We start from the raw sequence: 12,150 nt of genomic DNA on the forward strand, positions 1-12,150 counted from the left end.
AACCTAAATTCCTCTGAAACAAGTATAGTCGGGTTGATGGCTCTAATGTTTTAAATACCATCTCAGGTTTCACAGAGAGGATTAGAAAGTCTCAGTCTAGTTTCTTGTCTGTGTGAGTCTTTGTGAAAAACAAATAGGTAAATAATTGTATCCCCTGCTGCTGCTGCTGCTGCTAAGTCACTTTAGTCGTGTCCGACTCTGTGTGACCCCATTAACGGAAGCCCACCAGGCTCCCCCGTCCCTGGGATTCTCCAGGCAAGAACACTGGAGTGGGTTGCCATTTCCTTCTCCAATGTGTGAAAGTGAAAAGTGAAAGTGAAGTCACTCAGTCGTGTCCGATCCTTAGCGACCCCACAGACTGCAGCCTACCAGGCTCCTCCATCCATGGGATTTTCTAGGCAAGAGTACTGGAGTGGCTTGCCATTGCCTTCTCCGGTATCCCCTGCTAGGAAGCCGCAACTCAGAAGCTGTGGTTAGCTTGCTAAACCATTGATCTGCAGATTCAGTGATGCCCTTGCAATTTAAGATGCATTCTAACACTTTCAGCTGCAGGATGATAGATGCCTTAAGAGTACTTAAAGTCCCCACAGGTTGCCTCTTTCCTTATCTCGCTATTTTAAGATAACTTTCCCCAAACCACCCTCTTAATGGACTGCTAGAAGTTGGTAAGGGCCAAACAGGGTGTTCCAAGAGACAAAAAGTGAAGCTGCCAGTTTCTTATCCACTGAGACTTGAAACTGACCCCACATCACTTCTGTCTTATTTCAAGTCATAGTAGCCACCTGGTTCAAGCAGAAAGGGTTCTGGACCACATCTTAGTGGAAGGCATTTTTAATTCTCCACATTTGTGCATGGACTTTTTAAAATTTTCATATTTATGGTCTTAAACAGATGCACTGGAAAAAATGTAACAAGCATATAAAAATCTGTTTTTATTTCATTGGTAATAGTGTGTATTATGTGGAATACCTTCTTTAAGGTTAAGAAAGGTTATTTGATTTTAAGGGCGTCCCTGGTGGCTCAGCTGGTAAAGAATCTGCCTGCAATGTGGGAGACCTGGGTTCAATCCCTAAAGAAAGCACAGAGTCTGTAATAGTAATAGAGATGCCACTGAAATCATAATAGTGACACTGGCTAGTGCCAGCTATATAATGTTTGGAACCAAGAAGGAAGGTTTTGTAACGAGCATAGATTCAAATAAAAGATAGTTTCTCTAACATGATTCACTCCCTTATTTTCTTGCCACCAGTCCAGTACCAACTATTATCTGGAGAAGAGCTGATGGAAAGCCGATAGCAACCAAAGCCAGAAGACACAAGTCAAATGGGATACTTGAAATCCCCAATTTTCAGCAGGAGGATGCTGGCTTGTATGAATGTGTGGCTGAGAATTCAAGAGGGAAAAATGTGGCAAAAGGACAGTTGACTTTCTATGGTAAGGTGCTGATTCCAGTTTATCATTTGTTGACCTTCTTGGTATTAAAACCCATAAGCTAGGAAATTTGCATTCAAGGTTTTTCAGTAGGATAGTTCAAAATACCACTGTGTAAAACCCTGTTTGCTGCCTAATTATCATCCCCTGGGTTGTTCTGGGTTGGGAAGGGGAGGATGGGGTCAGTGGTGTGGAGACAGCAGAGAGGAAGATACAGGCTGATGTGTTGAGGGATGGATATTAGTGTGAACACACTCACAAAGGACCTATTTTTCCTACTGCCATCAGTCTGTAAACCTGACAAGGGAAATGTTTTGTTATCCCTCCTCCTGATTTATTTATTTATTTCTAAAGCTCTCTGCTTTTCTTCATTCAAATTTTGACTTGGAGCTCGTGTTAATCCTTGGTAATTGCTCCTATTTGGTAGCAATTTAATGTGGTACCACGAACATTTCTAAATGCTTGTTCAAAATTTAGTTCTTATCAGAGTGGAGCGTGACTAATCTCTCTCACCCCATAGACTCTTTCTGTGCAGCTGCTCCTATTCCAATCAAATAATTGGCATTGATCCAAACAGAACACAAATATAAAGCTTCTAGCACGTGGTCATTATTTGAGCCTATCTTGGAAATCCAGTTAGGGTATCAATTTTGAATCCAGAAAGGGATTTTGAAATCAAACTGAGTTCTCCTAAGTTGGGACATGCCTGAATCCCATGGGGTGTTGAAAATAAATATTATAGATTGATAATTATTTAAGAATGGCTAGGGGAAACAGTGGAAACAGTGTCAGACTTTATTTTTTGGGGCTCCAAAATCACTGCAGATGCTGATTGCAGCCATGAAATTAAAAGACGCTTACTCCTTGGAAGGAAAGTTATGACCAACCTAGATAGCATATTAAAAAGCAGAGACATTACTTTGCCAACCAAGGTCCGTCTAGTCAAGGCTATGGTTTTTCCAGTGGTCATGTATGGATGTGAGAGTTGGACTGTGAAGAAAGCTGATCGCCGAAGAATCGATGCTTTTGAACTGAGGTGTTGGAGAAGACTCTTGAGAGTCCCTTGTACTGCAAGGAGATCCAACCAGTCCATTCTAAAGGAGATCAATCCTGGGTGTTCATTGGAAGGACTGATACTAAAGCTGAAACTGCAATACTTTGGCCACCTCATGCGACGAGTTGACTCACTGGAAAAGAGTCTGATGCTGGGAGGGATTGGGGGTGGGAGGAGAAGGGGACGACAGAGAATGAGATGGCTGGATGGCATCGCTGACTCGATGAACATGAGTTTGAGTGAACTCCGGGAGTTGGTGATGGACAGGGAGGCCTGGCATGCTGTGATTCATGGGGTCACAGAGAGTCGAACACGACTGCACGACTGAACTGAACTGAACTAGGTGAGCAACAGTGTGTATTAAAGGGATCAGAGCAGTGCTTTAGGGGCAAGTTGTAGCAAAGACTTTAAATCTTCTGATGTCTTACGACAACTGATACTACAGAAGTCTATTTATTTCATCAGGTCTTCTTCCAGAGCATTTTGGTTTTCAGATATGGGGAAAAGATTTTGTTCAGTAGTCATGTAAGATATTTTAGAAGCATGATTAGAAACTGGATGGAGCTTTTGAATATCAGCTAGCCTGCAGCAACTCCCCATCTGGCATTTTGGACTCGTACCTGTGACATCGCCCAAGGGATACAAGAATACACATGATGTTAGCCAGTCCCTCACATGATGACTTGAGCACCAGTTGTTTAAATAAATATGTGCCTTTTAAAAATCACCCATCTTCCTTCAACAATACTAAAAGACCAACTCTGCTCATGTCAAATGACAGACCTGATGCTTGATCTTTGCTCTTTCATAAACTATGATGGTTGACACCTTGTTTGATTGGTTGAAATGCAGAAGACATCACAGTTCATTGCTGGAAACACTTAAGACTGAGGTTACCGATTTGTTCAGTGAGATGCAATCACTGTCTTTTTTAAGTGTTTAGGGTGCATTTTTCTCTTCAGTGTAATAATCATTGTCCTATATCAAGCAGGAACAACCCGTGAATGTTCAGGTAAATGGCCAGTGTTTTCCTTTTTCAATTAGTTAAATTGATTTTACCATTCACTAGTTGTGATCCCTAAATGTTAGTTATGTTGCTCACTTAATGGATTGAAGTAATTTCTCACTTTCATGGTTTTCTTTGAAGTGAAATATCTGTTTTTCAGTATATTAAAAACGTAGGAAGTATTCTGTCACCAGGAGTTGGCATAGTGCTTTCTAGTAGGTCATAAGTTTCCTACACTGGAAACAGAAGATTCCAGAGTTAGTCTTCTGGAGAATCAACCTCATCAATAACCTTCTGGAGAAACAATGAAAGGTTTTCTGAGACCCAGCCTTGGAGATGAAAATCTGATGCTAACAGCGTTTCCCTTTTAAATGAAGTTATCTGCATTCATCCATGGGAAAAAAACGCCAAATGAAATGTGCCTGCTTTCTGAAGATAACTCAGCTTTTTCTGCATTGTCAACCACCCTAGGTGTTAGAAGCTTGTCAGATCAGTTGACATCATGATGCTGGGCTGTTGCATCTTTTTTGTCATTTTGTTTTCCCTAGACTAGCATATTGGTGACACAGAAATTATCGAATTGTTTTCATTGTCACAAAAGAGCTTAATTATGCAAAAGTGCTTGGCTGTCATTTTATTTTTTTCTTTGTGGTCTCTGTTGGGTTTTCTCAATACAGTGTTCCCAATATCCAGCTGCCTAGATCTCCAACTTAAATGAGTTGTTATAATTAAAATCACCATATATATTTCACAAAAGGGGAGAAGGTAGCCCCAGTTACTTATCTATGAATATGCTCTCTTTGTTGACAAGAGGAATGTCTGACAACGTTACGATGTGCTGTGCTGGGAGACAATAAACCTTGGGTTTCAGCTTAGAGACCTGCTTGTCCTTTTTGATTCCAAGTTGCTGTATCCCATTCATCCACTCTTCACTTGAGCCAGACAGATGTGCTCACTTCTGTTCTGGCCTGACACAATGGCAATTTTTCTGATCCCACACTGAAACCATTTAACCTCCCTCCAAAGGCCTGCTGAGCATGGTTGCGTTGCTCCTGCATTCCCTGTATGAGGGCCACCGGAGCCTGTGTTCCTGGCTGGTGTGTTTCCACTGTGACTGTGTCTTTAGCTTAGTGTGTGCTACTCATGTTTGGGAAGAAGTGAAGCTCATTCAGACATGAACATTTTTACCCCTCTCCATCTTCCCGAGTTATTTGTGCCACGACCTGCACTGTCTGTGTGGTTTAATCTGCTCTTTCAGGTACTTTTCAGCATGAAAAACTTACTGAAGTAGATGTTATATTTTCAAGGGTACATTACTACAAATCTTTGTTGCTTCAAGGTTGATATTTTCCAAAATGACTTTAATGTATTATTGATTTGTTCAAATAATTTTTTTTTAATTGCCTACGAGGTGGCAGAGCATTAGATGCTTAGGACTATAAGACAAATCCCTGTCTTCAAGGAGCTTTTATTTTACTAGGAGCAGACAGGCAATTCACTATTATGCAAATAAATGAACTAGAAAATTTCATAACGCGATAAGAGTCATGAAGAAGGTGCTTAGGATGATATGATAGCAGGCAACTAGGAGCAGAAGAAGGACTTCCCTGATGACCCAGTTGGTAAAGAATCTGCCTGCAATGCAGGAGACCCCAGTTTGATTCCTGGGTCAGGAAGACCCACTGGAGAAGGGATAGGCTACCTACTCCAGTATTCTTGGGTTTCCCTTGTGGCTCAGCTAGCTAAGAATCCACCTGCAATGTGGGAGACCTGGGTTTGATCCCTGGGTTGGGAAGATCCCCTGGAGAAGGGAAAGGCTACCCCCTCCAGTATTCTGGCCTGGAGAATTCCATGGACTGTATAGTCGGTGGGGTCACAAAGAGTCGGACACAACTTAGTGACTTTCACTTTTCAAGAACAGAAGAAAGACTTCATAAAATAAGGCAGTCAGGGAAGACTTGTCTGAGATTTGACTTCTGAACTGAAGCCTAAAGGGTGAAAAAGAGATACGCTTTCAAGGGGTAGTGCTTTCCAGGCAGAAGGTAAGAAGTGCAGAGGCCCTGAGGCAGAAGACTACTTAACAAGTGTGAGATGCATCAAGGAAGCCAGTGTGGCTAAGTCCTAATGAGAAAGGATAAAGGGTTTGGAAACAGAGGAGGGTGGCAGATTAGGCAGTGCTTTGTAAGCCAGGCACTGAGTTTGGGTTTTCTTCTGATAATGGGAAACCACTGTGAGATTTTAAATGGGGAATGACTCAATTGTATTCATGCTTTTAAAAGATCACTCTGGTTGTTCTGTGGTGATTAGATCATAGGGAACCAAGAGTAAAAGCAGGATAAGCAGTCAGAAAGCCAACCAGGTGAGAAATGGTGGCTAGGACGCAAAGAATGAAAATAAATGGAGACTTGACATATATTTTGGACTTAGAACTAGTAAGACACTTTTTTGTCATTCCTACACTTAGCCATTTTCTAGATAAGGAAACTGCTTCCCAAAGAGATAACTCATGTTACTGATTGAAGCTACATAGTAAGCAGAGTGAGTGATAGTCGTTCAGTCGTGTCCGACTCTTTGTGACCCCATGGACTGTAGCCTGCCAGGCTCCTCTGTCCATGGAATTCTCCAGGCAAGAGTACTGGTGGTTGCCATCTCCTTCTCCAGGGGATCTTACCGACTCAGGGATCGAACTCCAGTCTCCTACATTGCAGGCAGATACTTTACCATCAGAGCCACCAGGGAAGCCCATAGTAAGCATAGCTAGTTTCCAGATGCTATCCCTGTTCTTCCATGCTGGAAGTTCTCAAGCTTCAGAGTGCAGTTAGAATAATCTAAAAATTTTATTAAAATACAGAATACTGGGTTCTACTCCCCAGAAGTTCTGATTTTGTTGGGCTAGTGGAGAAGGCAATGGCACCCCACTCCAGTACTCTTGCCTGGAAAATCCCATGGACGGAGGAGCCTGGTAGGCTGCAGTCCATGGGGTCGCTAAGAGTCAGACATGACTGAGCGACTTCACTTTCACTTTTCACTTTTCACTTTCACGCATTGGAGAAGGAAATGGCAACCCACTCCAGTGTTCTTGCCTGGAGAATCCCAGAGACGGGGGAGCCTGGTGGGCTGCTGTCTGTGGGGTCGCAGAGTCGGACACGACTGAAGCGACTTAGCAGCAGCAGCAGCAGTGTGGGACCCAAGAATTTGCATTTCTATTAAGTTTCCTGGTTGTGCTGATGCTACTTGTTTGAGTCCACAGTGCAAAAGCCATTGCTCTTGTGCCAGGTTGTTTCCAGGTGGTAGAGTGAACCCTAAGAATAAATTACTGCAAATAAAGGTGTTCCTGCTTCCCATGAAAGCTCGCAGACTTCTGTCACATCAAGCATTATGACCAGTCTACATAGACACAGTGGAAAGAGGATGCTACAGTAATTATCTTTGATAAAATGAGAGGGAGGTATAAAATGGATTTAATTCACTTGATAATTATTCATCTTTCCACCTCATTATATCTGTAGAATTCCTTTTTGCACAAATAGACCAGTGGAATAACACTCATCATTTAGAAGAATGAAACGTGAGCTGAATTCCCTGATATTTAATACTTTTGTACAATTTCTCCTAGATGCAACAGGTGTTAAGAGAGTAAAGTCATTTCCACCATGACGAAATAGGGAATATAATATTCAAGCAGTGAACAAGACCGTTTTTCAATGAATCTATAATGTTTGAGCTGGAAGGATCTGTTGGAGCCAACGCTTTGATTTTTACAAGTTAAAAATAAAGACCCAGAGACATAAAATAACTTGCCCAAGATGATAGAATGAGTGAAAATCAGAGATCTGATTAGACCTGTTCTGTGTTCTTTGTCTTGCCAATAAGACATTTTCATTAAATAGGTAAAGTGAAAAAAAAATCCATCAATCATTCAGATACTTTATCTGCTTGTTTTCCACAACCAAAGTCATAAATGAAAAATCCAGGTGAACAATTGACTTTTTCACTTCCTATTTTCTAAGGAAATGACTTATAATCACCTGATTATTGAGCCAGAAAGAGCTCTTTTTATTTTCCTTTCCAATTTACATCTATGGCTGTATGTCGAGACCTTGTGGGCTGTGATCCTTTGGATCTAAAGGCAAACCTGTTGGCTTCCTGACCCTGCAAATGGTATGGGAGGAAATCTAGGGTCAATATAGAAGCATCATGTAATAGGGTGTACTAATTTCCCCATAGATATGCTATGTATGTGTGATCACTAGCTAATGTTCAGTCTCACAAAGTGGCTTAAAGGATAGAATGACCAAAAGAATGAACACAGCAGATGAGATAATTTTGCACTCAAGCTAGAGTCTGCCTAATTGTCCCAAGTAGAACTGATACCAAGACCCTTAATATCCTTGAGTATAGCTTAAGATAGATTCATCTTCTCTAAGACTGTGTAAGCAACCAGAAATAATTTTGAATGGCTACAGGTAATCACTCTAATAGCAATTTAAATTATTTTCCCCCATTATATCTTTTCTTTTTTTTCCCCTACGGGCTAAGGCTCTTGATGGCTTTTCTTTCTATTAGAAATTTCTGGTTTTGGACAGTCAGAGAGCCAGATACCTCTGAGAACTGTTTGACCACTAGGTCAAATTATATCTGTCTGCAATATAAATTGTTATTGGACAAGATGCTTGCATGATTCCAGTGGCTGAATTATGCATCGACTTAGGTCGTTTCTGGCAGTTATTGAACAAAAGATTTTAATGAAGAGCTTGCTTGTTCATTTATGCAAGAGACTAACAGTGTCATAGAGTCAAGTAAAACACAATCATTTAACCTTGTATTTGAATTTGTATCTTGAAAACAAGACTAAAGATTCGCTTTAGAGGAGAGATTCTTCTATTCAAACCTGGAAAGAATAAGAATGGCCAAAACAGATGGTTCTGTTTTCATATGTGAATATGATTAATTCTCGGAGAAGGCAATGGCACCCCACTCCAGTACTCTTGCCTGGAAAATCCCATGGATGGAGGAGCCTGGTAGGCTGCAGTCCATGGGATCTCTAAGAGTTGGACATGACTGAGATACTTCACTTTCACTTTTCACTTTCATGCATTGGAGAAGGAAATGGCAACCCAGTCCAGTGTTCTTGCCTGGAGAATACCAGGGACAGGGGAGCCTGGTGGGCTGCTGTTTATGGGGTCGCACAGTTGGACACAACTGAAGTGACTTAGCAGCAGCAGCATGATTAATTCTGTTTAGTATTTGGGATCTACATATATATAATTCCTGAAAAGCATTTAGACATAAACTTTTTGAAATAATAGGCTGAATCAACCTGTTCAACCTGTTCCTTCCCTGGAGCTATTTTTTTAGACATGGTGTTGCAAAAGAACCTAGATATTAAGTGATAAATACCACAGACCCACATACATTATCCAAAAAAAAGTTAAAGGAAACAATATTTTCTCTTGTGCACTAAAGTGGACCATTTGCTATCCAAGGACTTTGAACTCGGTGACCCAAAGAAATATGTAGAGATAGGAACAATTTCCATCAGGCACAGAACTATTCTATTACAAAAAACTCACTCACTTAAATATGATTCATCCAATCTAAGTGAGTGGCAGAAGAAACCTTCACTGTGTGGGTTTTTGCCCTGTGGATCTGCAATTGGCATGTTAAAAGAAAGATTGTCTCATCCTTTGCCATATATATAATACAGTATTCCATTCTCAATCCCCGTGGGCCTCTGTCCAGATATTGACTTCAAGAGGAATGTGTTTATATCATTTCAAATTTGGCCTCTATGAATTCATTTTACTTCAGGAGAAGTAGATTTTTGTCCTTCAAATCTGGTTTCTGAGAATTAATTTTACTTTAAAAAAAAAAAAAAAGGAAAGTATCTGACGATGTCTCACAAAGACTGAATTTGCTGTTGATTTCACCTTGACCAGCACAAACCACTACCATTGAGCATTCTTGTTGAGCACCTTAACCTCTGTGGCCCTGTTGGAAGAGACAGAATGAGCCCTCAGAAGGGTTTAATTAGTTAGAACTTTGCAAGGTCTTTTCAAAATCCTCTCAAGGCCCTCCCTTCCCTTCGCTTCTCCCTATCCTCTTTGAGATTGCAAGGTTGTGTTTCCAGCTTTATGTGTTTTTGAAAGAAAGCCATGAATAAGCCCAAGAGTTACAGGAAATCTATGACATTGAAATCTGTCTCTGCATGTGGTTTTGATGTTTCCTTTTTGAACTTCAACTTGACATTGCTTTATAAGTTACATTTGCCCTTCCACTTTTTTTTTTTCCTTCCTCACTCTCTTTGAAAAGTTTGACTTCGTTGTTAATATTCCACACAGATTTCTATAGTTTTTCTTGTTTGCTTTGTTTTCATAGACCCTGTGGGGGGTAAATATTCAGCAGGTTGCATGTGAAGTCAGGCACACAACTGCCATTAGCCTCATTGGTTTTGCACATCAAATTCTCCAGACAGAGAACTGGAAAGGTAGTATCTACCATTTGAGCCCCCTTTGCAAAGCAGCAGGAAGATAACAATGGCAGACTTGCAGCTCCTTCAAGGATAAAGGTTACAACCCAGTGTTCAAGTTAATGCTTCTTGATGTTATAACTTGTTTTGAAAGCTGACTCTTTCAGCCTCCCCTCATTTGAAATAATGCATCATCCCCATCAGCAGAAGATTTGTAAAATTGTGTTTTGCTCTTTGAAAAACATGAGATTTGCTTATAGATGGATAAAAGGAGAAAGTAACATTTATTCAGGGACCTAGGGACCTCTGCTGGTTAAGTGAGTTGTTTTTCCAGTTGGGTTTTTTTTTCATTATTGAGAAGATAAGCTTGAGCTCAACACTAGTCATTTCCTTTTGAATTAAATTATGAATGATTGGTAACCTCATTGAATAAAGATACTGAGGTCAAGTCAGCTAAGAGATATGTTAAGAACACTGAGTAGCATCTTCTAGTTAAATACTAATACCAGTTCTAACTGTTGGGTTCAAGTTGGTAGGCATCATTCTTTGCAAGTGCACAGTGCTAAGATACATTCCAGAGTGACTACACTTTGTTTCTGCACTTTGGGCTGAGGGTTTTCTGCCTAATTATGTTTGCCATTATAGTTTACCAATAGCATGAATTGTGCTTTAGGGAAGGCTTGATATATATGAAGACTTTTTAGGGAATGTGGGTTAGCATTGTCTTTATTTCCCTTAAGAACAAGGAGAGAAAGTGAGATTTTATTTGAAGCATGAGAAATGAGGCACAATTTTGGTGGTAGGAGGGAGTGGTACAGCAGTACCCAGCCTCTTTGGCAACAGGGACGAGTTTCACAGAAGACAGTTTTTTTCACAGTCCAGGGGTGGGAGGATGGTTTCAGGATGATTTGAGTGCATCACACTTATCATGCACTTTATTTCTATAATTATATCATCTTCCCCTCAAATCATTAGGCATTAGATCCTGGAGAGTTGGGGCCCCCTGGAGTACAGCATTGGGCAGTGTGGGAACTGAGTGCAGTCTTGAATTCCTGTGTTAGGCAGGGCAGGACCCAGTTCCTTGAGAAGGTTTTGGTGAAAACCAGGACTCATTCAGAGATTTGGAATTGTAAGGCCATATGTAAATAGAAAATATTCTATCAACATGAAAAAAAGGTAATAATAGAAAATGATGACAGTCCTGAAGGAGAAAGGAGTCACAAAATTTTTTTATATGATGTATGTGAGAGACACATAGAAATATAGTGGCTTGAAGAAGAAGTTTCTTTCCTTTACACATATCTCTCCAAAAATAAGCATGTGGGTCTGGGGTTGCTTTATTCCAGAAGATCATTCAAGGTCAGCATCTTCATACTACATAGCTTCATCTGTGAGCCCAAGGCTATTTCACTTGTCACTTTCTAATCAGTGGGAAAGAAAAGTGAGAATCCAGGGCTGGTATCTTTAAGTCAGTAACCTGGAGGTTGCCCTCATCACTTCCACACACATACCACATATCATAGGTATGAACCTCATCCTATGATTACCTCTAGATGCAAATGAATCTGGGAAATACAGTGTGTAGCTAGGAAAACATGAGCCCAGTTTAAAGTAACAGAGCAGTGGTGGGAGATTTCTTTTATTAAAAGGAAAAAATGAAGAATCGATATTTGGAAGGAGGAGCAGTTAATTTTACCCTATGGCTCATGATAGTTTTGCTCATTTTGCCTTTAGTGATTGGAAAAAACAGCCACATAGGCTGCAAAAACAGGACGTTCAGAGTTGGACATGAGGTGGGGTGTTTTCTTCTAAAAGTACCCACTGAACTTCTACCCAGCTTTGTAATTGGCATAACCTCTGGAAAATTAATTTTATCATAAACCCTTTTTGTCCCTTGATTGCATATGATAAACATGAGTTGAGCATGCACTGAATGTACGTCTTTGCTTTGTGAACTGCTGTAGCTCAACCAAATTGGAATCAAAAAATAAATGACATCCATGTGGCCATTGAAGAAAACGTCTTCTGGGAATGTAAAGCCAATGGAAGGCCCAAGCCTACATATAGGTGGCTGAAAAATGGCGAACCACTGTTAACTCGGGTAAGCAAATGAATGAAAATTGTGTCTTAATATTGACTTTAATGTGGCATGTGGTCTTGTTGCTATGGAAAGAGAAAAATGGCCAGTTG

The 12,150-nt window shown here is 40.5% G+C and overlaps 1 protein-coding gene across 2 annotated transcripts in view; it reads left to right on the top strand.

Annotated features, from left to right (window-relative positions):
- Positions 1-12,150, top strand: part of CNTN4 (contactin 4) — a 1,054,581-nt gene that overhangs the window by 849,718 nt on the left and 192,713 nt on the right. For both annotated transcript variants that reach the window (XM_055414349.2, XM_055414350.2), the window contains exons 10-11: positions 1,250-1,434; positions 11,925-12,061. In XM_055414349.2, coding sequence (XP_055270324.1) covers positions 1,250-1,434; positions 11,925-12,061 — 322 coding nt within the window. The remainder of the gene's footprint in view (positions 1-1,249; positions 1,435-11,924; positions 12,062-12,150) is intronic.

Source organism: Moschus berezovskii, chromosome 24 (assembly GCF_049115385.1).
Source record: "Moschus berezovskii isolate FMDL1 chromosome 24, NW_MosBer_1.0, whole genome shotgun sequence".
Taxonomy (NCBI): Eukaryota; Metazoa; Chordata; class Mammalia; order Artiodactyla; family Moschidae; genus Moschus; species Moschus berezovskii.